The 24,875-nt window shown below is 28.3% G+C and overlaps 1 protein-coding gene across 1 annotated transcript in view; it reads left to right on the top strand.

Moving 5' to 3' along the window:
* Positions 1 to 24,875, top strand: part of LOC132943048 (uncharacterized) — an 86,723-nt gene that overhangs the window by 48,049 nt on the left and 13,799 nt on the right. The window contains exon 3 of the mRNA XM_061011830.1: positions 5,767 to 5,978. Coding sequence (XP_060867813.1) covers positions 5,767 to 5,978 — 212 coding nt within the window. The remainder of the gene's footprint in view (positions 1 to 5,766; positions 5,979 to 24,875) is intronic.

Raw genomic sequence — 24,875 nt, 5'->3', positions numbered from 1 at the left:
CAACTTCCCTTTGCCCTCTATCGATGCGTACCAGTGCCGACGACGATGACGCAGCGTATATAATGAGATGGGAAAACATTCAGCATATTATTATTATTATAATCTGATGAGAGGACAAGACTACTTTGTTTAATTGAACTATCGATTTTTATTTGTACAACAAGATTCCATTATTGTTTTCAGTTTCGTCAGCAAAAGGCAGGATTATTTTTATATAGCAATGCTGATTAGGTCGGTAAACGAAACAAAGAAACATATACTTGGAGGAATCTTTAAAAATGCGTTTCTCTGTGATTGATGTCGTTTCGCCACAATAGTTCAATCAAAATGTTGAAGAAATCTTACGACCCACGAAATATTATACAATACCTTAATCTTGAATATTTATTTTTATTAAGGACCACTAATTACAATATTACTATTTATTACCATATTGTACACCGTTTTTCGTTTTGTTTTGTAAGATAAAACAACTTTAATCAGATTATAATTCATAACATTTGATATTTGTTAAAATAAAAACAAGATATTGAGTAATCTTAAGTGTACAAGCATCAAATTGTTTTTAGTTAATTTATATGGATTTTAATGTTATTTATTCGTATATTATGACAACATTTAGATTCCATTTATTGTTTTATGATATTATTTAAAATCATGAAGTGAAAAATGTAGCAAAAGAAAAAATGTAAAAAATAACAAAGCTTACGAATTTCAAAGCTAATATTTTAAACCAAATTCTAAAGACATTCAATTTAATACATTTATTCGACTACAATAACAATTTCTAAGAGAGAATAATATTATTTTGTAATTAAAAGTTTTTTGTAGATAACATCAATTAATTGTATTATTGGATTTCATCAAATTTACCGTTTTAGTGTATTATTCGCTGTAATAATCCAAGTAATTAATGCAGATTATTTACTACCTATATGCACAGTTATATAAAAGAGTCATTTTTAATGATGCTTCTCGATACAATGTAATATATTATATTTAAAAATAATCTATGTAAAATCCTCTTGAAATTTCAATTTAGATCAACCATCCGAGATCTAATGCTTTGTAAATAGTTGGCATCGACATAGCAAATTGTGAAGCTTTTAATTAACACAAGCAATTAATCTCAATCATTAAAAGACCGCCTTACACCTATATTATATTTTTAATATGTTTAAATTTAATATTTTTAAATTAAGACGAAGATAGTAACAAGCATTTGATGGTAAATATGATAAATTAGTTTTGATATTTTCTATGATATTATATTTACATTTTTGGAGATTTAATATTATTTTCTCGACATTAAACAATACTGTAGGTATAATATGGTATTAAAATCTATAGTCGTTTATGTTTAAAATAGGTATATACATATACATACCTAGGTAATTACTAGGTATACATCTCTGATAAATCTTTATATATAAATGTGAAAATGAAAACCTTTGAGGCCTATGTTCTCGGTAACTACTGAACCGATCGTTATGATTTTATTTTTAAATTAAAGAGCTCATTGTGGAAAAGGTTTATGGCATTTGGTCGATTCTCTAACTTAATAAACAAAGGATTTATTAATTATTATAAATAATGGCCTGTTACATAATAATAAATCAGTATTATTATCAACTTCTATAACTCATAGCAACCATTAATAAACAACAATTTCTGTCGTAAATCTCAAAATTCCTGTTTGAGAACCTACCAGGGGTGATCAATTCCCTTTTTAAATTAGACTACGATACTCACAAAGATGTGGCTTTCTATTGGTGAAATAACTTTAGAAATCTGTTCAGTAGTTCCAGAGATTACCCTCAACAATGGTAACTAACAACTCCTATTTATATAATAGTATAGACTAGCTGATCCCGTGCACTTCGTTGCCCTTTAAATGTATCAACTATATATGACTCAAAATGTGTTCAATTCGTTATTTAATATTCGGTGCATAGTATTCAAAATTTATCTTATCTTTTCCGTTTCCCGGAATAAAAATTTTGATACGCAGCAGTACATTATTAGGTAGGCAATCTACCTGCGGTAGATCGCGGACCCCGTGCTGTTTGTACGTATGATTTGACTCTACAGTATCAAAGTTATGCCAAGTTTGTCGTTTTTACTTAATATAATCAATTTATACAAAATCCTATCCTAACCGTACTAAAATCCGATGAATGAAATAAAAAACAAATTTAACCCTTTGTAAATATTAACCTATTTTCTTCCCAGAAGTCTAATCTACCAACTAACTATATAAATACACAGACTATAACTATACAGACTCTGGAACTACTTATCAGATCTTACATGTATATTGAACAAAAGACAATAATACAAATCAACAAATATGCCCGATTAACCAATAGCAACCAATATATATTATACACAAGTGGATTTTCCTAACATTTTCTTTTATATAAACCTTCTCCGTGAAATACTCTTTCGTTTAGAAAAAAAAATCAAGACTTTATAATATATATGAGAAGATCTGATAAGTAGTTCCAGAGTTTAGTCTGTATAGCTATAGTCTGTGTATTTATATAGTTAGATATATAAATTAATGTTTGTGGGTAGATTGGACCTCTGGGAAGAAGATAGGTTAATTTACAAAGGGTTAAATTTGTTTTTTTTTTTATTCATCGGATTTTAGTACGGTTAGGTTAGAATAGGATTTTGTATAAATTGATTATATTAATCCACTGTAGGTGGAATTAAGTAAAAACGACAAACTTGGTATAACTTTAATACTTTAGAGCTATACACTATAACCATACACTTACGCATAAACAGCACGGGGTCCGCGATCTACCGCAGGTAGATTACCTACCTAATAATGTACTGCTGTGAATCAGAATTTTTATTCCGGACAACGGAAAAGTTAAGATAAATTTTTAACACCATACACCGAATATTAAATAACGAATTGAACAAAGTTTGAATCATATAGAGTTGATACATTAACCGGGCAACGAAGTGCTCGGGATCAGCTAGTATTATTAATACATTTGAACTGCATAAATTAAACAGAATAATATATTATTTTGGTTATGTTATAATGAGGTAAATACGAGTCAAATACTTCACGTACGGTTAGTTTATGTCGAGTAATACTTACCTATACTAGTAGCAGATACAAACACATTTTAATATGCCTCATATATTATACTTCGATGAATGCATACTCCTATTATATTGTACAAAAGAATATTCGTTCACTATTTTATATATATCTATCTCAAGTGCTTTCATTTGGCGTTTATTTCTTTATATTATTATTCTCGTTTCCGTCCAATCATATGTAAATAATATTATGTAATGTCAGTACCAGGCTACGTTCAAAACCCCCATTGATTGGTGTGTTGCGCATAAACTGCGTTTTGTAGCCACTGTATTTGGCGGTAGCCTCTAGGAATTACCTAGTCATACTTAGGTAGGTAATCATAACGATTAAACTCAAAGTTTCCCGATTCATCTTTCGTGGTACTCTAGAAAGTTTTCAGTGTTGTACAGCACGAAGTAGTTAATTCGTCGTGCAACGGATAATTCTAATAAATTGTGAAATTCAAAAATAAAATCTTGATTTAAATGTTGACAACCCCTCAACTTAGTCCGTATATACGTTATAGACATTTAGTTACAGATAATAAAAATTAGGTAATACTCGAAATATTAAATTATTTTTAATTTGTTAATTTGCTCATACAACACTTAATTAGCTGAGTATACTTTTTTAAATGAATAAATATTTGTCTGCCCATAATTAGATTATGATAACTGATGTATTTATGTATAATAATTTATTATTTAACTTATGAAGTAAACAAATAATAATAAGCAACTTTAAATTCTTGTTATTTTTTATTAAAATAATTGAGTCAACATTGGTACTTAAAAAATTTACAATGTTACAAAATCGAACTATAAACAATTATATTTATAAAAAAAAAATGGGTACATCCTCTGAGTTAAGTAGATATTTCTGTTAAATATAAGAATATACTTTATTATTGTAAATATTATATTATAACGGATCATCATTTAGAACGACATGGAATTGAAAAAATAATATAGTGATGTGACTTTTACCTCATACCTATTTATTTTATTTCAAATATTGTCTCTTTATTTGTTAAGATTCACCAGTACTAGGTATAGTATAGTATACTGTATAGTCAACAGGAAATTACCTGACAGAAAATGCAAGGAGAGTCACTCGAAGAGATTTTTATATCATGAATCTAATATTACAGTGAGCATGTCTCTAAAGATAACTGTTGACACATTATAGCTGAAAACTCAATATTCTCTACTGTACATAAACATATAGCATACCATTTAGTTAAACAAATATGGAAGACCACAGTTAAGCAATTTCTGTAGTAAATTTGAGTTTCATTTATAAAACCATGTACTTATGCATGTAATATAAATTACAATTAAAAATTACAATTACAATTTAAATTATTACCATTAGGTATATAAATGTTGCTTAAATAATAACAATTTTATTCGAGTTGAATGCGAGTTGAATGCGAGGTGCCGAACGAGTTTTAAACAATTTAAAATAACCACGCAGTTCACTAAAGCATGTCTAAGGCTAAAGAATATTAAGGAACCGCTCTGTATATCATCATACTAATAAAATTATTATTTTTGAAATTCCGTTTAAATTTGTAATATTATAAAACAATTTGTTTCATTACGTCAATATTTAAGCCCAGGTATAAAGTTTTGTTTCAGTGCATTCTTTACAAACGACAGAGGGATTTTATGAATAAGTTTCACTGGGGTAAAATACATCGTAACATGAAGACAATAGCTTCCTTGACAACGCTCAACATCTAAAATAGATAACTCTAATACTCTACGCCGTAATAATATATTATAAAATATTTATCATTTCATTCATCGCATCATGCATACTGGCTGATGAAAAACAGTTAAAAACTTTTAAACTACATTTTTAAAGAACTATGTCACAATTTATTACAATATACAGTGTGTGAGTGTGTCCATTTATTCAAAGTTTCCAACGTATAATCTAACCGCACTATATGAAGCAGGTCGAAGATCAAGTATAATATGCAATAATCAACAAATATACAACAACTTGTTTAAGAATTTGTTACTAGTGTTATTGTTTTAAATAATCTTAATCTAGAGCACTAAAACAGCAGAACGTGTATCTGTTTTGTCTTTGATTTGATAATCGACACCAACAACTGTGTTGATGATTATTGTCATGGTTGCCACTTACCAGGTTATATTGCATTGGTTTCCATTTAAACCATTTGTTTACCAATAAGTAATACGATATAAAATATTTTAAATGATTGAATATTAATAATGATAATATTATCAAAATGCTAGTGTTTTTTCAAACAAATCAAGTCTAGTTTGTAATCGTTTTAATAATAAATTGTAAAATATAGTAGATATTAATTAACGCCAATATAAATTAAAGCGATATTATAAATTAAATATAAAGCTTACAGTTTGGATTCTGATGTCAAACTTCTAAAAAATCCCTCTTAAAGATATTGGGGAATTTTATTTTAACTTCCCACTAAGTTTATGTAATCTATTGTTTATATTAATATAAAACGTAAAATTATAATATTTAAGCTAGGTATGAAATCTAAACAAACAAACGGAACCATACAGTTTTCCAAAAATTCTAGTTTTGTTTAGTGTAATATATATATAACCTAATGGGAATAAATAAAAACGAGTGATGACAGCCGGAATACAATCGTGTTCTAGGTCCAATTGTTATACGGACCGAAGAGGCGTTCATTGTCATATGTGTGATGATACTATGGGTGGCGGCCATTGCATTGTTCTTCAACCGATGGGGCAAAATTCGAATGCTTGAACCGTACCAGCCGAAATTCCACGAAGAAGAACACCGTCCAAGCTGTCCAATGGTCGAGTTGGCCGGCGCCTCGGGAATCGGCCATAGTATAACCGGAGGGGTAAGTCTAAGTTTTACTATCAATAACGGTATTTTTTTTTAAACCCCTCCCGCGTCGAAACATAAATAATAGTTGTGAGTTACTTGTTCGTAGGTTAAATTGGTTAGGCAAATATTAATATTATTTTTATCGTACGTTAAGATGGTTGTAAGTTTGTTATTTTTCTTCTTTTATTTCTTGAAACAACAAAGGAGGTAATTTCCATAACATTATGTTTACAGTATTTATGAATTGGCTAGATAGTTAGGTTGAATACAAATATACAAACCTGATAGCTCTCAATGTCGTTTCAGAAACGTGTTTTTTGTTAATTTGTATTTATAAATTTATAACATACAAATTATAATAATATTAGTATATTACTATTCTAAAATCGCTTACACTTTGAGACATGAAGGCTGTGATGAAGTGTTATTGTTCATACGAATTTATGCATTTGAATTTTACTTGTGACTTATAAAGTCAAATTAAAGTTTAAACCAAAGGCAATTTACAATATAATGTATAATAACTCAACAATAGGAAAATGTAATTATTTATTTTAGAGTTACACGGTATGATTATGAATGATATGATGAGATAAATACCCATCTTATATATCTCCGACTTATTAAGTTATGAATTTATTACGAATTTCAGTGACATTGTGATAAGACGGAATTAATGAAGAGGTTTGAATAAATAAGATTAATTAATTAATGCAGGACATCTTAGATTTATTTTACAATATAGACATTTATAATAGTTGTATAATAGTTGATACTTGATATTATACATAATCTATATTATTGTATAATAATATATCGAACATGTCAACAATTATTTTTATTATATTGAAGTCTATGTTTCAAAACCATTTAAAATAATTGGATTGAGTTTTAGTTTAAAATTGATTTATTCAAAATAAGCAAATAATATTTATCCTAAATAAATAATAATTTTAAAATACCTACAAATATCATCAAGGATTTATTTATTTTATGTTTAAAGGGGGTCAATACATTACTATATTTTAAATTTTTTTATGAAAGAACGTCCTAGCTCTTTTCCACAGGTTTCTACAGGAACCGTTTATCCGTTGCAAAAGATAAAATATTTATATGCACATATAAATATATTTATTGTACCTACCTAATATCACCGTAATGTTGTATACTTGGCTTTTATATAAATTATCAAATACCTACGAATATTACGTAATATCTAGGTAAATAAGATTATTATTTTTGTGTTATATGAAATAATTTATCGTAGACTATGTGTTTGAGAATCATTTAAAAACTTCAAATATCAAGCATTTTTCTTATCTGAATTTTTTCTCGAAAATATTCAAATATCAACCGAGAAGTGATTTATCATGACTAGGTTTAGGTTGTTTATGACTTTTAAGTATTTTATTTTTCTATAATCGTGTATATTGCAGACAAAATTACAAATTATTTTGGTATTAGATATTCAGATGGAAAAATGTGTTATCAGCATAACCCTATGATTCATGAATCATAATCCTAGAAATTGAAATGCTTCTATGTTTAAATAATTTAATAAATAGTAATATAATATTACTATTAATACCTACAACATTTACCAAATTGTACTTAACCAAAATATTTACACATTATTAGTATTATTATAATTATATTTGCAATATTATTAAATACACCCGTAATCAAAATACAATAACAAAACAAAATGTTTTTAAACTGTTGTTTCATTTGGAAACTTTTAGTTTTATCAATATACATTTATCTAATTATGTACACTGCCAAACCATTAGTTCAGAATACATACCGGAAATATACTTGTCCATAAAAATGTTCAGGGAGAAAATTATAACATGTGACGGGTGGAAAATTAATGTAATTATATATTACAGCAAAATAAGTTGTTATAAAAACTCAATACTCATTAGCTTGTATTTTATATTGATGTCATGCTAGCAGTTCTAGTTAAGTTTGAACAATGTTTCATATTATATATTATTATTATGATTAACGCAATACTATCTAACCCAATTACTTCATATAACAACGTGGCATTTATTTTCATCATTAAAAAATAGAAAATTTTATTTTATGTTTGTTACAAGATATACTTAAATTATATTTTTTTTTAAACAAATTATAAAACTTATAGCCAGGCTTTGAAATCGGACTTAACCGTTAAACTGTTTAGAGTAAAATTAAATTGACTTCGCCATGTTTAAACGTTAGTTACGTATATTTTGACAGTTTACAATGATATACCTGGTAAAAATAGTGTGTACCTATTGGTTTGTCAGAATTGTATAAACTTACAGTTTTTCTGATTTATTTCTAAAAATGTTATAATATGAATCAATAAGTCAACTATAGATAATACAAAACAAAACAAAAAAACCATCGACAATTATTATATATATCACTATTTTACTCTATTTGTAATGAATGTGTTTTTTAATGATGCTTGTGAGTTTTTTTTTGTCTGACGTCATCTTTTGGAGTGGTAAAAAAATGCTTCAATCTCCAACTTCAAGAGATATTTCTGGTAGTAAAATGTGTATAGTTGATCCTCTGAGGAGGTTAAAAGAGAAATATTTCTAGCACTTTTAAAAATAATAGGGAAAAGCTAAAATAAAATCATCACAAAAAAACGGGAATATATACTCAACTGCAGTTATAGAAAAAATTGATTTTATTTTTTTGCAGCAATTTAAAAATGTATAGCCGTGAAGACTATTTGAATCATTACTAGATATTATTCATATGACCATTTTATAGTCATGATATAAATTTCATACATAGGCTCTTCTGTGCTATTTACAACCATTAATTAAAATGTATATTATCTTTGTTACCTTTGTTGAATAATAATAATGAATTTATTTTGATGTGCCAGGTTATAAAATTTTAACAACAATTTGTATATTTTTATTGGTGATTATATTGTTTTAATAAAATAGGAAAAATAGCATGTTTTTTTTTAAAAAAAAAAAAAAAAATACAAAAAAAAAATTTCTGTTAATTTTCCCGATTATTAAGAAAAGTAATGGTGCATTGCTTACTTTAAATTAACTAATAAAATTACCAACTAGATGTCATTTTCTACTAGACACCACACTCAAAGTTGAAAATAAACGTATTTTTTCTACCATAAAAACAAAAAAGGTTCTTCGGATACAAAATTATGAAAAAAACGTCCAAACCACTCCGCTCAATATCTAAAATACAAATTTATAAATACAAAATTTAGTCTGATGCAATATTCAAATATATAGTCAATAGAATCAGTTTCAAATCGATTTTATCGATAATAACAATGTAGTTTAAGAAAACCTAGTGCCTAGTGGGTTTCAAAACTTCCAAATATGTATAAGCTCTAGTAAAAAAAAGCATCAACCGTAATGGATGGATAAGGTTAATGGCAATAAGAGGAGAGTCATTTGATGGATGTGATCTTTAATATGACAGCCGACAGGTCTTCGATACCAACTGATCCGCCGTAAATTATTATTTTATATTTTGAAGAAAGCAAATATTATGTACAAAATATAGTCTAAAATACGAGCTTTCGGCTACAAAATACTGATTTAAAGTTTTGAAAGTTGCGTTTTGTGCAAACATAGGTATAGTTTTTTTTATTTTAAAAATAATATAATTTTAATTTTTGTATTATGTCTACATATTTCATTTTTTTTGTAGAATTATCTACCTATGTAGGTATATTGAATTTGTTGTTGCTAATACTTTTTCACCACAAGTATACAAATAATGAGCTATTGTAAACAATAAAAAAAAAAATTAATAATAATACAATCAGTAAGATATTTTGTGTCACGTTTTACTAACATTTTAATTTTCGATGCCGGTTGACGCTGTGGACAACGACCTTTTTCCGTCCAGCCGAAAGTAAAAGTCTTCTCTCTGCTCGCTTCAGCAGTCAGACAAGTTTCTGTCCAAATCAGATTAATATACATGAACGTAACCCATTCGTCAAGTATAGGTAATTTATCAAATTCTAGCTGTTAGGGGTGGGTTACTGCCGTGCTATTCTATCAAACAGTTTGGCGAAACTACGTAAGTACCGAGGGAATGGTAATAAAAGTTCATTATTACCGTAATCTCGATATAAGGGCGGTTTCAGTGGCGTTACAAGAAATATTATGACTTGTGGTTCGTACGGGAATGCAATTTCTGTCTTGAGCGAAGAGAACATCACCCGTGACTGAATAGCTCACTTCCACGTCTCCTCACTTACCACACACTATTGTACTATTTGGTGTGCTGTTGTATAGTGTATTGTATATTATAATGTATATTAGTCGGTATGAGTTATTTAAATTATGCGGAGTCACGAATACTTTTTGCGATATTCAATTTATCGAGTTAATCGAAAGCGTCTTAATATTGAAAGTATCTAGATAGTTCATTATCTATGTATTTTCAACGTAATATGGTAAATGATTTTTTTCACTTTCGATTGAAAAAGAGTTGTATAGACCCCGCTGTTACATAATATTTAATTCAATTTTCGGCAATTTTTTATTTTATTTATCAAGTTGTATTGAATTTGTTTTAAGTGAAATAACATATACAGTAAATAATTGAAAATTACAAGGAAAAATATTTGTTCTATTTGAATGCAAAATTAAAATTATGTGTCAATATAAAGAATCGTATCACGCGTACATCAAGAACATTACATTCACTTATTATAATAGGGGTATACGGGTGAAAAAAAAATATTGTTTGTGTCTTATAATATTATATGCAATATATAAGCAGATTTTCTCGAGATACTCGAATTCCAATAAAATGGGATGGCAAAAAAAGCAGTATATTATGAAAACAAGAGCGAAGGGATGCATATTATACATAGGTAGTCTGATCGTATTCAGAAGAAAATACGGTTAGCGAGCAATATGATATAGCGTTTAGGTAATATGGCGTTATATTGGATTTCGGATTTGACGAGCAATATTATGGTGGCGGCGACGGCTGCCGTATAGGTTTCAGAGTGCGTATTTGTGTAATTTGCACGGTTCATTTGAGAGACACCTGTGTTTCGCCATTTTGTAAATAGGATATGGTTTTGGTTACACATACAAATGATACGAAAATCAAAACTTTGTATATTATTTACTTTGAATAAGAGTTTTAAAGGCACCCTACTCCAGAGAGCATGAACGGATCGATAATTCTAAATAAATATTATCACATACTGTGGGGAGTTTGGTTACTATTAGTGCACATAAGGATCGTTGGTTCTGCAGCCGTGCGGATTCGTACATTTGCGATGTCCCGGTAAATTTGAACCTAGTCCAAAATACATGAAATTGGAATCGCAATGGATACAGGTAATATATCACGCAGTGTATAATACTGCTATTATACTCGCGTACAAGTGACAAGACCGAACGAAACAAAAACATCTACTGCGTTAAATATGATTAATTAGTAGGTAGGTCGTAGCTAGGTGTGAGTACTTCTGCAGGGAATGTTAAGTTACGTGTTACGTGTAGGTTCTGTTTTCTGCTGTATAAAGAGCGTGAACGGATCGATAATTATAAATAAATTATTATTATACAGGTGGTGATATAAGTACCAGACGAATGAACAATTGATACTATAGTATTAAAAAAAATACGAAGATTATAATATAGATAGTAAATAATTAAAAATTCACTATGACTTACAAATAAGTAGGTAATATTGAATTTTTCTAAAATAAATTGAATACGGTTTTAAAATTTGTATATTTTTCAAAGTTAAAAAATTAAAATAAAATATGTTATATTGCACTTGTAGCGCAATTGTCTATATAAATTATACAACAACAAAAAATTAATTATCGATGAGAACAAAAGTTATTTCATTTGTCAGTTCATTCTTTTACACCTTGTATGTGCTTAGGGAGGTTAGTTAGGTTACTAATAGTGCACATAAGAATCGAACATCTGTCGTGCGTATATATTTGCAACGTCCTAGTAAATTTGAACTACGTACAATCACATAAAATCGCAATCGCAATATATTTATATATATAGGCAACAATAATATATATGGTTCAATGTGTAATACTACTGTAGGTACCTAGTTAACCTACACCTCATTAGTAGCGTACAACTGACAAGACCAAACGAAACAGGACCATTTACATCAAGTTTTTTCATCCTTACGTATTATCAATATTATAGCCATGATATAGTTATAAAATACATGTAAAACACATGGCTGAAAAAACATAATGCAAATAGTAGTCCATGATATGCCCAAACGCATAGTTCTTTCTCTCTCATTCTATATCGTCACCATGAACATATAGTTCATATATAGGGCCTATATAAGGCAGGGGGTGTGGTAGGCGCAGTCCATTAGTTTATAGGTCTATGAATTATACAATACAAAAATAAATTTTTGAATATCGATTAGGACAAAAATTATTTATCAGGTCTTTCTGTTACACGTTGTATATTATACTGTGGGAGGTTAGTTGGGTTACTGGTAGTGTACATAAGCATCGAACATTCGTCGTTGGTATATTTTCGACGTCCTTGTAAATTTGAACTATATACGTACAAAATACATGAAATCTCAATCGCAATGTATCTATAGCGACTATAGTTAATAATATATCGTACAATGTATAATACTGCTATATATGTACTCGCGTACAACTGACAAGACCGAACGAAACAAAAACATGTACTGCGTTAAATATGATTAATTCGTACTTATATATAAGGTAAGCATTTCAGCGGGGAATGTAAAGGTAGATACGTGTAGGTCCTGGTTTCTGCTGTATAGTGTCCGCTATATAGGTAGTCACAGGTAGTCCCTGTTATTGATATTACGTTAGGTACGACGAAATATTAGCTCTCAATAATCAATAAAATATTATATGTAATACTATTATGAAACACGGACACGCTGTTATAAAAGGCGAATGTACACATTGTACACAAAAAGAACTTTTTTTAAAACTTAAATAAAATAAAATATTCGTTTGGTATTTATATTGATTTTGTAACTAGTTTCTATTTTGCATTAGTCGTACTACTATTTATTGAATATTATATATTTTCATACAACCGTTAAGTATAATAAAAAAATATTTCGAATTACAACTATAACATACGGTTATTATAGGTAGTATATTTGTGATCAAATATCTCTATTCATTATTCATAATATATTATATTATATATCATATTAATTCACGCATGAGGTGTTAAATTTTAATTAATTAGTTATATCAGATGATAAAATAGTCACTGGTTTATTAATATTTATTTCAAATAAAACAGTTTGGAATTTATTTGTAAGAGTTCGAAATGTCATAAATTGTAATCACTGTAGATACCATTGAGAAACTCAATGTCACCACTTAAAATATGTGAACTGTATCTACATTAATCTAAACAAATTCGGCAATAAGCCAAGAAAATATCATATTGTATTTCACTAATTTGTCTCTTGAGACATGAAAATAATGTATACAATATATGTATAAAGTAATTTAAAGTAATTATATAACAGTATACGCATACCATATAAGAATGAAAAATATAATATCAATTTTTAATGTCGTTACAAATCATTAATATAACTAAAACTTAGTTTTATAAAATTATCTTTAGGGTAACTTTAAAAACAAATATACTTGAAATTACTCACAAACATGTGATCATCATAATTAAATTTGGGTTTTCATACAAAGTATAATAGTCCAATTAATTATTTGTAACCTCCCTAATATCTTTAAAAAAATATATATTTAGCAAGTTGTAATAATACAATATACTAGTTACACGAAATAAAAATTAATTTATTAGAGTACCTACCTATTTATTATAATACCATTAGGTGCTTAATATGTAAAGGTGTTTAATTATAGTTACGTGACCATCAACAAATTCTCATAAAATGTGTTATCTGACGACGGAGACAAATACGAGAAATACGAGCAATAATAATTTTATTTTTATAACTAAAAGTATTAAAAAATAATTTTGGTATTTAATGGTATAATATACGTTTTATTCATCATAAAATTTTATATTGACTTTGCTAATACTAAGTTATTGTTTTCAGCTCAGAGTACAAAAATAATTTGAGTTCAGTTATGGTTTGATGATAACATTAACGTCCGCCAAAAATTACAAAATGTTTAGTTAAATGTTTGTACTTAAAGTAAAATTATTTCTTAGAAAAACAAATAAAAGTATCAAATTCTAAAAGTCATAATGCATTATGTTCTGTTTTTTCAACTGCGTTTCATTGTTAACCACTGCTATACATTTTCCGTGGATTTATTAACGGTTTTCTTTCTGTTCTTAAAAGTGTCCATCTTACTTAACTTTCTCATCTATCTGTTGTTCCGAATGGTTTCTTTAATGTTTAATTTAAAAAAACCCAATGTCACAATATTTTTACAGATTGTTTTCAATTTTAAATCAAGTTTCTTTTGTTTTACAACACTAAAACGAAAAGGATGTGTAATTATATTTCCGTCCAAAACCGATTGAGATTAAACCGTATCCATAATATTTATTAAAAATGTAACGACAAAATAACACCCAAACGAACATGAACAAAATATTGGTTTATATGCACAAATAAGAGGAACATTTGTAGCCCCTTTATTTATGATGATTATAGCAAAACAAGCCTTTTGAAATTCTTATTAATTTATTCTACTTCGTAATCAAACTATTATAATATTAATATTATAATCTTCAACAGAAATGTGTTAGTTTAGTTTTTCACTGAAGCTTTTTTCCATATTTTAATCATGAAAGAAACTATAAAAATCAGCAGGTAGTTTATTGTAAACTTCAATCGGTTAAAACTATTTACACAATTAAAAATACGAAAAAACAATGTCTGTTTAAAAGTTTTATTTATTAATTTATCATTCAAAATATTTTCTATGTATCATAAGTTCTTAAATAATATGTTTTTGAACACTAAAATTAATTTTACTTTGGAACGAGCTGTATCTCTTTCATTTACCATTTAACCTAGATAAAAGTATAAAACTATTTGAAAAGAAAATCTTGACTTTTTTCTTGATTGATGTTGCAGTAACTCTAAACAAAAACTTAAAAAAAAATTAAAATAAAACAGTTTAGTACTTGTCATTTTAAGATGCAAAAAAGACATGTTATTATATTTTTATGATGAAAAATGATTCAATTGATTCAAACCATTTGTACTTATTAACATAGTATATTTTATACTTAACACGCCACGTGATAAATGTTGTAAAACGTAATGTAAAACAAAATGGTCAATAATACTCCATTTAATTTATTGTAAAGTGATATTGATCAAAATAAATTAAATTAGGATAGCAATTATTTATTTATTTCAAATAAATTCTAATATCTTATAATGCACTCTTGTGTTGTCCTAACACATGCATTTTTCACGAAAGTAAAAACTTAATTTTCTTAGGTAAGAAATATTATTTTACAAAAATACTGTTAACAACGTTTAAAAATATTGCTCAAATTTTTTTCACATAAATTGACATTTTAACAAATTAGAAAATCAGTATGGATATTTAGTTAATTTCATATATAATAATAATTGAATAAATTAATTCAACAAATTATATTTAATTTTAATATACATCTTATATTGTAAAATATTAATATTTTGTGCTGAACTTGATTTGAAAATAAGTTTTTTATTATTTAAATTAAAGATTATTACAAAATTTATGACACAACGTTATTACGTTTTGTATTCGTTATGATTGTTATACTAAATACAAGAGCTGTTCATATTTGCTTAATCTAACTCTAAACTTCGGCTGTTTTTATAGGCGGAACTAGACATTTTTATTAGGTTGGGCCACTTGCCCACTTTTCCCGATCAATTCAGGCATGTAGTCTTATAAATGGTATGGAGGAGGGGGTGGAAAATTCATTGATACCTTTTTTTTTAATACTAATTTGTATATGATTTTTTATTTAAAAATTCAAGTAATAATTATATAATTATACCGTAATATAATATATAGTGTTAAGTTCATGTTGACAATAATTTATGATTATTTAATGGACTACAGTCAAGCGTAGGTATAACATATTTTACTATTAATAAATAATAATTTATACAATTCTGAAGATAATAGTGGAACTGAAATAAATAAATGGTATTATATTATTTTCAATTCGGACAACTTTACTCTTTCTCCATTTTAATTTTAGACCCAACTACCCAAGCCATATGAATTTCTTTTAAACACATTTTAGTGGAATTTTTATTTAATTAGTTTGACTATCCAAGGCTCGTTATACATCTTTGTCCAGTGTTATAGTTTACAGAGATAATCGAAAAAAATATAATATTGTCTACAATAACAGATGTAGAATTTTAAACCAATGAAATCAGCTCCATACACGTTACAATGTATAGTGCGTTTTTAAAATATGAATTTGATTACAATATTTACATTTATATACTTTTATCATGTTCTATGAATTTTTGAGTAGGTACCCTACATGGGTAATGAAAATATCAAACAATATCTTCTTAAAATTATTAAGTCTAAATATTTAAGACCATGTGTCCGTATTGCATTTTTACCACATTCTATGTGATTAAAATTAAAATAATAAAATGTTTTGCATCATAAATATGTTGAACAGTCATTCAGTGCCCACTATCTTCATCTGTAAAAACACATAGAATAAGGCACGATAATGTTTTTTTTACGTAAAGTAGTTGACATTTTTTGGGATTTATCGAATCAATCTCTAAGGGATTCTACAGAAACCGATAAAAAGTGGAAAACTTCCGAGTCGTCGTCAACAGCATAGAATATCTGTATTCTCGCTATAGTACTTTATATTTCATGGTAAATTACGCGCAAACATTCTTGACAGCATCTATCAGACCCGCATGTAACGTGTGTGTGTGTGTGTGTGTGTGTGTGTGTGTGTGTATTTTCATATGGGCTGCTACGTTAAACTTCTTTGCAGTAACGATGCAAAATCAACCGGAACAATAAACAAAAGAATGAAGGTGGGGAAAAAAAGGTTTTTGGAACGTGTACAACTACATTAGGGTGTTTTGAGCCTACAGTCTGTCGAGTATATTATTATTTACTCAATATTGCAGTCTCAAAAAACACCCATTCCCACGTACGCCAAAATGGGCGTGCGCTGTTGGGCTATAAATTCCAATACTCGAATTCCGATTGAGAGTTATACTGCACGCCCTACCCGCCCGCCTACACCGTCGTATTGTAGGTACTGCACGTGCACCGAAGGAATAGCCGTCCTCGATGTCTGCAGTTGTACTATATTTACTATATATTATGCAGCGTCGGCGTCCTCGGGCACGTTACTTACCATATTATATTATCATACCTACAGAGCATATTATGTATATTGCACATGAACACACATATTCCCCAGAAACGATGGTTTATACTAGCCAACTCCCAAGAGCTCAGAGTGTGACATGTCCTTCGCACGCACTCCGTCGTTCTAGTTTCAGTAGGTTCCCGAGACCGTTGTACTTATATAGGTACAATGTGAAGACCTGTCAACCAAGTGTGTTTAGAAAAAATTGTGTGTATACACATTTAAAGGGCACCATCGCGTCAATATATAAGTAATTAATAATAATACAACGATACAAAAGAAATGAAAACATATCAGCTATTATTGCTTCATTATGTCCATGACATCCCTTAAACTAATATATGAAAATGAATATTTGTTTGTTCAAAACTCTACAGACATAAAATCGACTAGACCGTTATTATACTAGTAATAGATTATTTGATTTTCGGGAATGGTTAGCATCTTCATTTTTCAACCCATATAGGCTCACACATGAATTTCGTTTCAATTACGAATATTCAATATTTTGATGTTTATACAGTGTAGGGTTGCCAATGATTGAATTTCAAAAACGAAAACCACGATGAAATATCTAGTTTTTTTGTCGAATGCCGTGTTGAGGATTCTGCATTGTCAATATTATGTGACAATACATTTATTGAATTATGAAAGGAAGGATTCGCTAAACAGTATATATATTAGGTAAGCCACAAAACCCAACAGAAATATCGTATTAACTAGGTATATCGTTTTTATAGTTGTTTGATATAGGTATCAAATATAAGAATATAAATCTCAATATAATAGTAGGTAGGTATAACTTATAATAAAACAATTTAATGATGTGCAGGTGTTGTGAATTTTTGTTATTGTATTTACATCGAACAATAATTAGTAAGACTGGACAAGTTAACAATTTATTTTAACTCGTTAAGTTATTTTAAAATAATAAAGTTAAGTTAAAAGTTACTCGTATTTTAACTTTGAAAAAAAAGTAACTTAACTTAATTTAAAGTTAAAATTTGCTAATTTGCAAAAATAAAAATTTCCGACATATAATATGGTTTGATTAATAGTTTTTATTTCCCCCCAAGAAAATGTTTGGGGAAATTTAAAATTATACAACAAAGTAAAAACCCATTCGAAAATCTGTGTTATTCTTTGGACAAAAATTAACTTAATTTAGATACTTTTGAAATAAAATTAACTTGAAGTTAATACGTTAAGCTTGCAAAAAAAGTAACTTATTAAGTTAAAAGTTAATTTGAAAAAAAAGTAACGAATTAATTAACTTACCTAATTAAAATTAACTTAACGTTATAACTTAATTTTAACTTTTAACTCGTTAATGCCCAGACTTGATAATTACTATACATTTTGACAATGCACGCATAATACACTAATATTATCAGATAGCAATACATATTATAAACCTATTATTTTTTTTTGTAGGGGGGGGGGATCTAGAGGAATCGTTTCTACGCCTACCATTTATCTGTGACTGCGAATAATTATATTTAGCCGTTTGTTTATATAATAACGCATGACGAGAACTCGTTCATTTTAAATCGGGACGAAAACGATCCTCTTGAAATCTTTTGCTTCCTGAGCGTATTACAGTAAAACCATATGTACCGAATTGTTGACGATGAATTATAACCACGCGAAATTCCGCATACACGATAGGTTTAAACGCCGAGCTTAAAGGTTGTAATAATTGCGTTTTAAAATATACACCTGTCTTGTGGCTTAGCGTCAACTCATTGAACAGTTTATTTACTAGGTAGCTATATATATATAATAATATAATATATCATGCTATATTATGGTTGGTGAGACGTAATATTTTAGCGGTAGATAATACGAAGTTGAATAAAACCAATTGCCATAATATAAATGCATCGAATCGAAAAAATGTTTATGGTGTTAATATCAAGCAATATATGCACAATGCATATATTATACTATATTGTATAGCTGTTAAAAATGTTTTGTTTTTATGATATCGAATTATTTCCCCTAAGCGTTATTATTATGACTCGAGAATGATGAGATTTTTCTCAATCACGAATTAATTTAGTTCGAGATGAATAATATCCGTTTGTTAATTATTCGTGACTGTATCATCCGAAACTTTAATGGTATGTAATATGATTCCGGTAGCTGCATGCAGTGTACGCCGAGAAACACTTATGTTTGATTATTGTTTTTCGAGAGAAGAACAACATCGAGTTGTCTTCCTTGTGTTTTTACTCTTTGTAATCAACTTTGGCAGCGGTCATACAGTTGCGTTTTCGATAAATTAATTATATTGCAATAACGTAGTTAACAATTATTATTATTTTGTCGGATGTATAGGTGAAGTGTTTGCTTTTAATACAATTTTAGTTCCTATTTTACACGAATACACTGAAACGATATCTGCAGTCATTGAGATTTCTATAAGCGAATAATAAAAAGTAATAATTTCAAGATAATCAGAATATCGGGGAAAGAAAGGAAAACATTTGCATTTCGTCCCACTCTGTAGCTTAGGTAATAATATAACTACTGCTCAATATCACGTTATTGTGTAAATATTTTTAAGTATTCCAATAGTGTTAATATTTTATAATTTGTTATTCGAATAAACTATAAAACCACATTGTAGTATTGTTTTTTCGAGCATTGCAAAATAGGTCTTACAATTTTGATTTTCGCGCGTGTATAGGTTTTGTATAATGTATAAGCCAGTAAAAATTGTGCTACCTATACAATATTACGATACTGTATAAGTAGAATCGCTTCGCCGAGTATCCCACGTATTATCCCTACTGAACTATAACAACCACTATCGCCCACAGTTTTTCCCCCTCTGACCCTTTTTTCGACGATTGAGTAACAAAAAATAAAATAAAAATAAAAATAACTGAAAACGTTTCGAATGTGGTAAATGCAATTTTCGTTTGATCGAAAATATACAACGGGTACGACCCTTGTAATTCACCACTAGGGAAACCGGTAGCTTACCTGAAAAGGATTCCTCGTACATCAAAGGTTCTAAAAATCCCTCTCACCGACATATTTGAAATACCGTTTTATACATGCGGCGTAAAATTTAATACATATAAACTATACGTAATTACATTAATTCAACATCTTATAGAATTCATCAATAATCAAACAATATACCAATCGTCTGTTGTGTTCGTCGTGGACGTAAAACGTTGTGGCAATGTTTTAATGATGATACATCAATTATTACCTATACGATCGATATTTTAAGATGAAAAATAAAATAATGAATCGTCATGAAAGTTGTACGCGATCCACAGTTTTACTAATCATAATTTCATAAGATTTTATAAGTAATGATTGAATCATGTCTTGTCATTGTTGAATAACATATTAAATACAATTTAAAATAGGGGAATTTAAAAGTCACCATGTAATGAACTACAACACCGCACGTCTGCAGCTCGAGAACCTGAAATTTAAAGTGATTCAATTCAGTGTGAAATTCTATTGAGACTTATAAAAGATAGTTAATTTAATGTATTCTGATTCGACAATCGATATTGTTACAAGCGTATTGATTCGGAATCGTGAGTTCAAACACAGCATAATATTGAAAATCATCATTTCTAATTATGATCCGTCAAGCCGATTTAAGTTATTTTGTATTATAGGAGCTACTGACAGTTTGACCTTACCCATTTTAGCTCACTTAATTTTTTTATAGTCTATAGAATCGGCTTCCTTCAGAATACAATAAACTAAATCGGCAGAAGTGTAAAAGACCAGCTCGGAGGGTGAGAGGATTGAAAACAATCAACCAATTATAGCGCGCCTGCCACCAACAACGCAATATGGTTCTAAGGATTATTTAAAGATGTTAGAAAAAAATCAGCAGACAAAAATTCGGTCTCAAACAAATACAAAATATTTTCTGACGTTTATAAACTATCGAGTCCGGTTTCTTGTCTGTCAATTTTTTTTACAATATTTTTAATTAATAATCTCTAAAATTATATTTTGGTGTTCGTGGCAGGCGCGCTAAAATCAATTGATTTTTTTTTAATCCCCCCCCCCCCTCCGCTGGACTATATTTCTGCCGATTTTTTGTTGTATTCGGGAGGCCCGATTCTATAGACTATAAAAAAAAAATCAAGTGAGCTAAAATGGGTAAGGTCAAACTGTCAGTAACTCCTGGACTATATGCTGTATTTTCTGAAAATTCACGAAATCATCGAATAAGTACTATGAAGAAAGAAAAACGTAAACGGTATTATTACGATAAATGTTTATAAATATCTCATATAAAAAATGTATATGCATATTACATAAACATACATCGTTCTAGTGTATGTTTGAAGTATTCGAATTGTATGACGATAGAAAGTTTATTGCAGATTATACTTTAATCAAAAATAAAATTTTTCTGTTTTCCTGCTGTACAGTCCTACCTGATATTATTATTTGTTTTTATTTCAAATTTTTTTGTATTCAACATTCCACTTCACAATGTCACACTAAATACGTTATAGCTTTACGGTGGCAAATGAAACAAGGTAGGTAAACTGTATTTCTCAACGTTTTGATAGTACGATCAGTACGTTATTTTTTTTCTTCTAAAATAAAATTTTTTTGAAAATGTTCACTACAAATCAGTTTATCTTGGAAAACAATTTTATTTTAGAATATAATAAATATTTTTGTGCACAGTTCTTTAAACTTTTTTTTCCACTAATAAATAATAATAGATAAAACAATATTTAAAAATAAGTGTTCTTTACACGTTCAAGTATAAAAGAAATGAGCAAGAATATTCAAATATTCAAGTTCATTAAATATTTCTAATGGGGGTACATTCGATAAATAAGTTAAGTCAAAGTATTAAGGAAATATAACCAATTTACATATACACAAATATATTGCTTTTGCAATTTAAGGATATTAATAAATATTTTCGTTTGATAATATGTATAATAATAAGCTATACTACAAAAGTGAATAAAAAGTAAAATAATCATCACTATATAAACCTTAAGTTTACAAAGTTTTCATGACATAACATAGAAAAAAAACAAAATAAAACAATAGCTACTATTATAACACCGTTTCATAATTGTATTATTATTTTTATTGTAATTGCATAATAATACAAATTATATTCTAATACCAAATCTACCATGTAGCACACAGTAGAAACATAAAAAATATCAAGATCAATACTAAAAAAAATATATACATTTTAAATGTTAAACTTAAACAAAGTTATTAACGAACTTTATTGATATTGTTATAAAGTATCTTACAACAATTTAAAAGTTACTTTCGAGACTTAAGTTTTTATATAGGTACCTAAAACACTCTAAAACGTGATAACATTTTTCGAATTTAATTAAAGAGATTTTGTTATAATATAGTTACGTATTAAATTTGAAACTAATAGTAATTATTAAAGAAGCCTAATATATCTTTAAAAATGTTTCGATTTGTCTGAATTGAACATTTTCTGTACAATCCTATTATAACAATATAGGTCAAGTGTATCTTGTTACTATCTCGTAACTATCGATAGAAGATAATCGTTAATTTTACGATTACGTAATTTTAAGCAATACACAATAGGCCAGCAGCTGCCGATACAATTAGTCAGTCTTCGTCGTTCAGGACTTAAAATGAAAGCGGAAAAATTGTGTTCAATTTATTAAATATTAAGACATGCAATCATTGGCTATCTTAACGAAAATCAAAGTAAGATGAACTACCTACGGCCTGCATTCAATATTATTAAACACATTTATTTAATTTAAAATATAAGCGAAAGTTCAATGAAAGATTAATAATACGTCCGCTCAATGGTCGAAAACGGCACTAACTTGAATGTTGAAAAATCGTCTCACAAACAATCGAATCCGAGCGCCATGAATAGGGCAAATAATTCAGTCGGATGAAACGACCACCTTTCATCAACACGATCCTGTTACAATTTGTGGTCCTAGGCCATGGCGTATAGGCTATTATATTATAGCCGGAAGATAGATTTATGGTGTCAGCGTTTCCACACTAATCTATATTAATTAGTTTAGTCTAATTTATAGTCCATTCTTTCAAAAATAATAGTGATTTAAAGCAAAATACTGAACGAAAAAAACACGAATAGGCGAAATTGGTCGCACTATATAGTAAAATATCGTGATAATCAACCATTTTCGTCAACGATATTTGTGCAAAATAATTTTTTATTTCAGAGTGTGTAGATCGAGTGACTATCGTCAACTCATGTACTGAACACATTATTATATAATATTATCTACATTTAGATACGCTCAGTAATGCCCAATGTTAATCGTTGTGGAAAGTAAAAATGTGAGACTCTGTAATGGAAAACAAAAGTTTGCCAGAAATAACTCACTATATGAATCGACAGGCCAAACACTCGTCTAAATCGCATTTCAGATACATTCAAACATGTAGAATTAATGGTTATTTTAGGGTACCTAACTTGCGAATTCATTATTATTATGTCCCGGGTTAACCGAGATCAAAAAGAATGACGTGTCTGAGCAAATTCCAAACAAGATTATTATATCACACTAGTTGACCAGTTATATTGGATATTATACCATCGATTTAAAATTGAAGTAGGGACATTTAACTATAATAATAAATGTAAACAACATACAAATCATTATAAAGACAGCGACAATATCATGATTTGTTAAAATACGTGTGAATATAATTACTAGAAACAAAACAATACTCATTTAGAGAAATCAAAATTATTACACTATGAAGTATAATTTATATTATAAGATATATTTACCGCTTAACGTATTAGTCAGTGCTCTTAATATTTTAACAACCAGTTACTATAACTATGGGTAAGCCATCATACAAATATAATAATAAAAAATTGTTGTACAAATATTTTTTTATCAGAAGTTTCATAGAAAAATAAAACAAATAGTATATTCATGAAATAGTTTGATAAAATCCATAATATGGCATAATTTTTTTTAAAACGTATAACGCAGTGAGTTCGCTAGTTTTAATAACTTGTATTTAATATTTCAGAAAGCTTTTATCCCAATGTAAACAAATAATGAGAGTTCATATGCCGACAACGGTCGCAATTAATATTTAATCGGACTTATCATAATTGTTTTCTCCTTGTTCAAAAAGTTAAGTTCTATGTATTTATAACAACGAAATAGTTATTCGTTAATTCCACATCAGAGTTGCTTGTAACTTGTGAGTAACGGGTTATATTATACCTAATAATTAATAATATTGAACTTTTATTTTAGCTATTAATTTATTATTATCTTACAAATTCTTATTTATTTTGTTTTTAGATACCTACTTGAGTATTAAACTTTTATTTTAACTTTTACTGTACAATAAAATTATAATAAACTAAACATTAATAATGAGACACCTAGTGGTGGGGTGGTACGGTGTAATAAAGATGCGGCCGCCTCCGAGTTTTTTAAGGATGGGTGGGTAATGGCCAATGGGTAATAATTTAGTATTAACTGGTGTTTTAGTATTCACTATGACAGGTAGCT

The sequence above is a fragment of the Metopolophium dirhodum genome, chromosome 4 (assembly GCF_019925205.1).
Source record: "Metopolophium dirhodum isolate CAU chromosome 4, ASM1992520v1, whole genome shotgun sequence".
Lineage (NCBI taxonomy): Eukaryota > Metazoa > Arthropoda > Insecta > Hemiptera > Aphididae > Metopolophium > Metopolophium dirhodum.
Note: the sequence above shows the minus strand (reverse complement) of the source record. Positions and strands in the feature narration are given on the sequence as shown.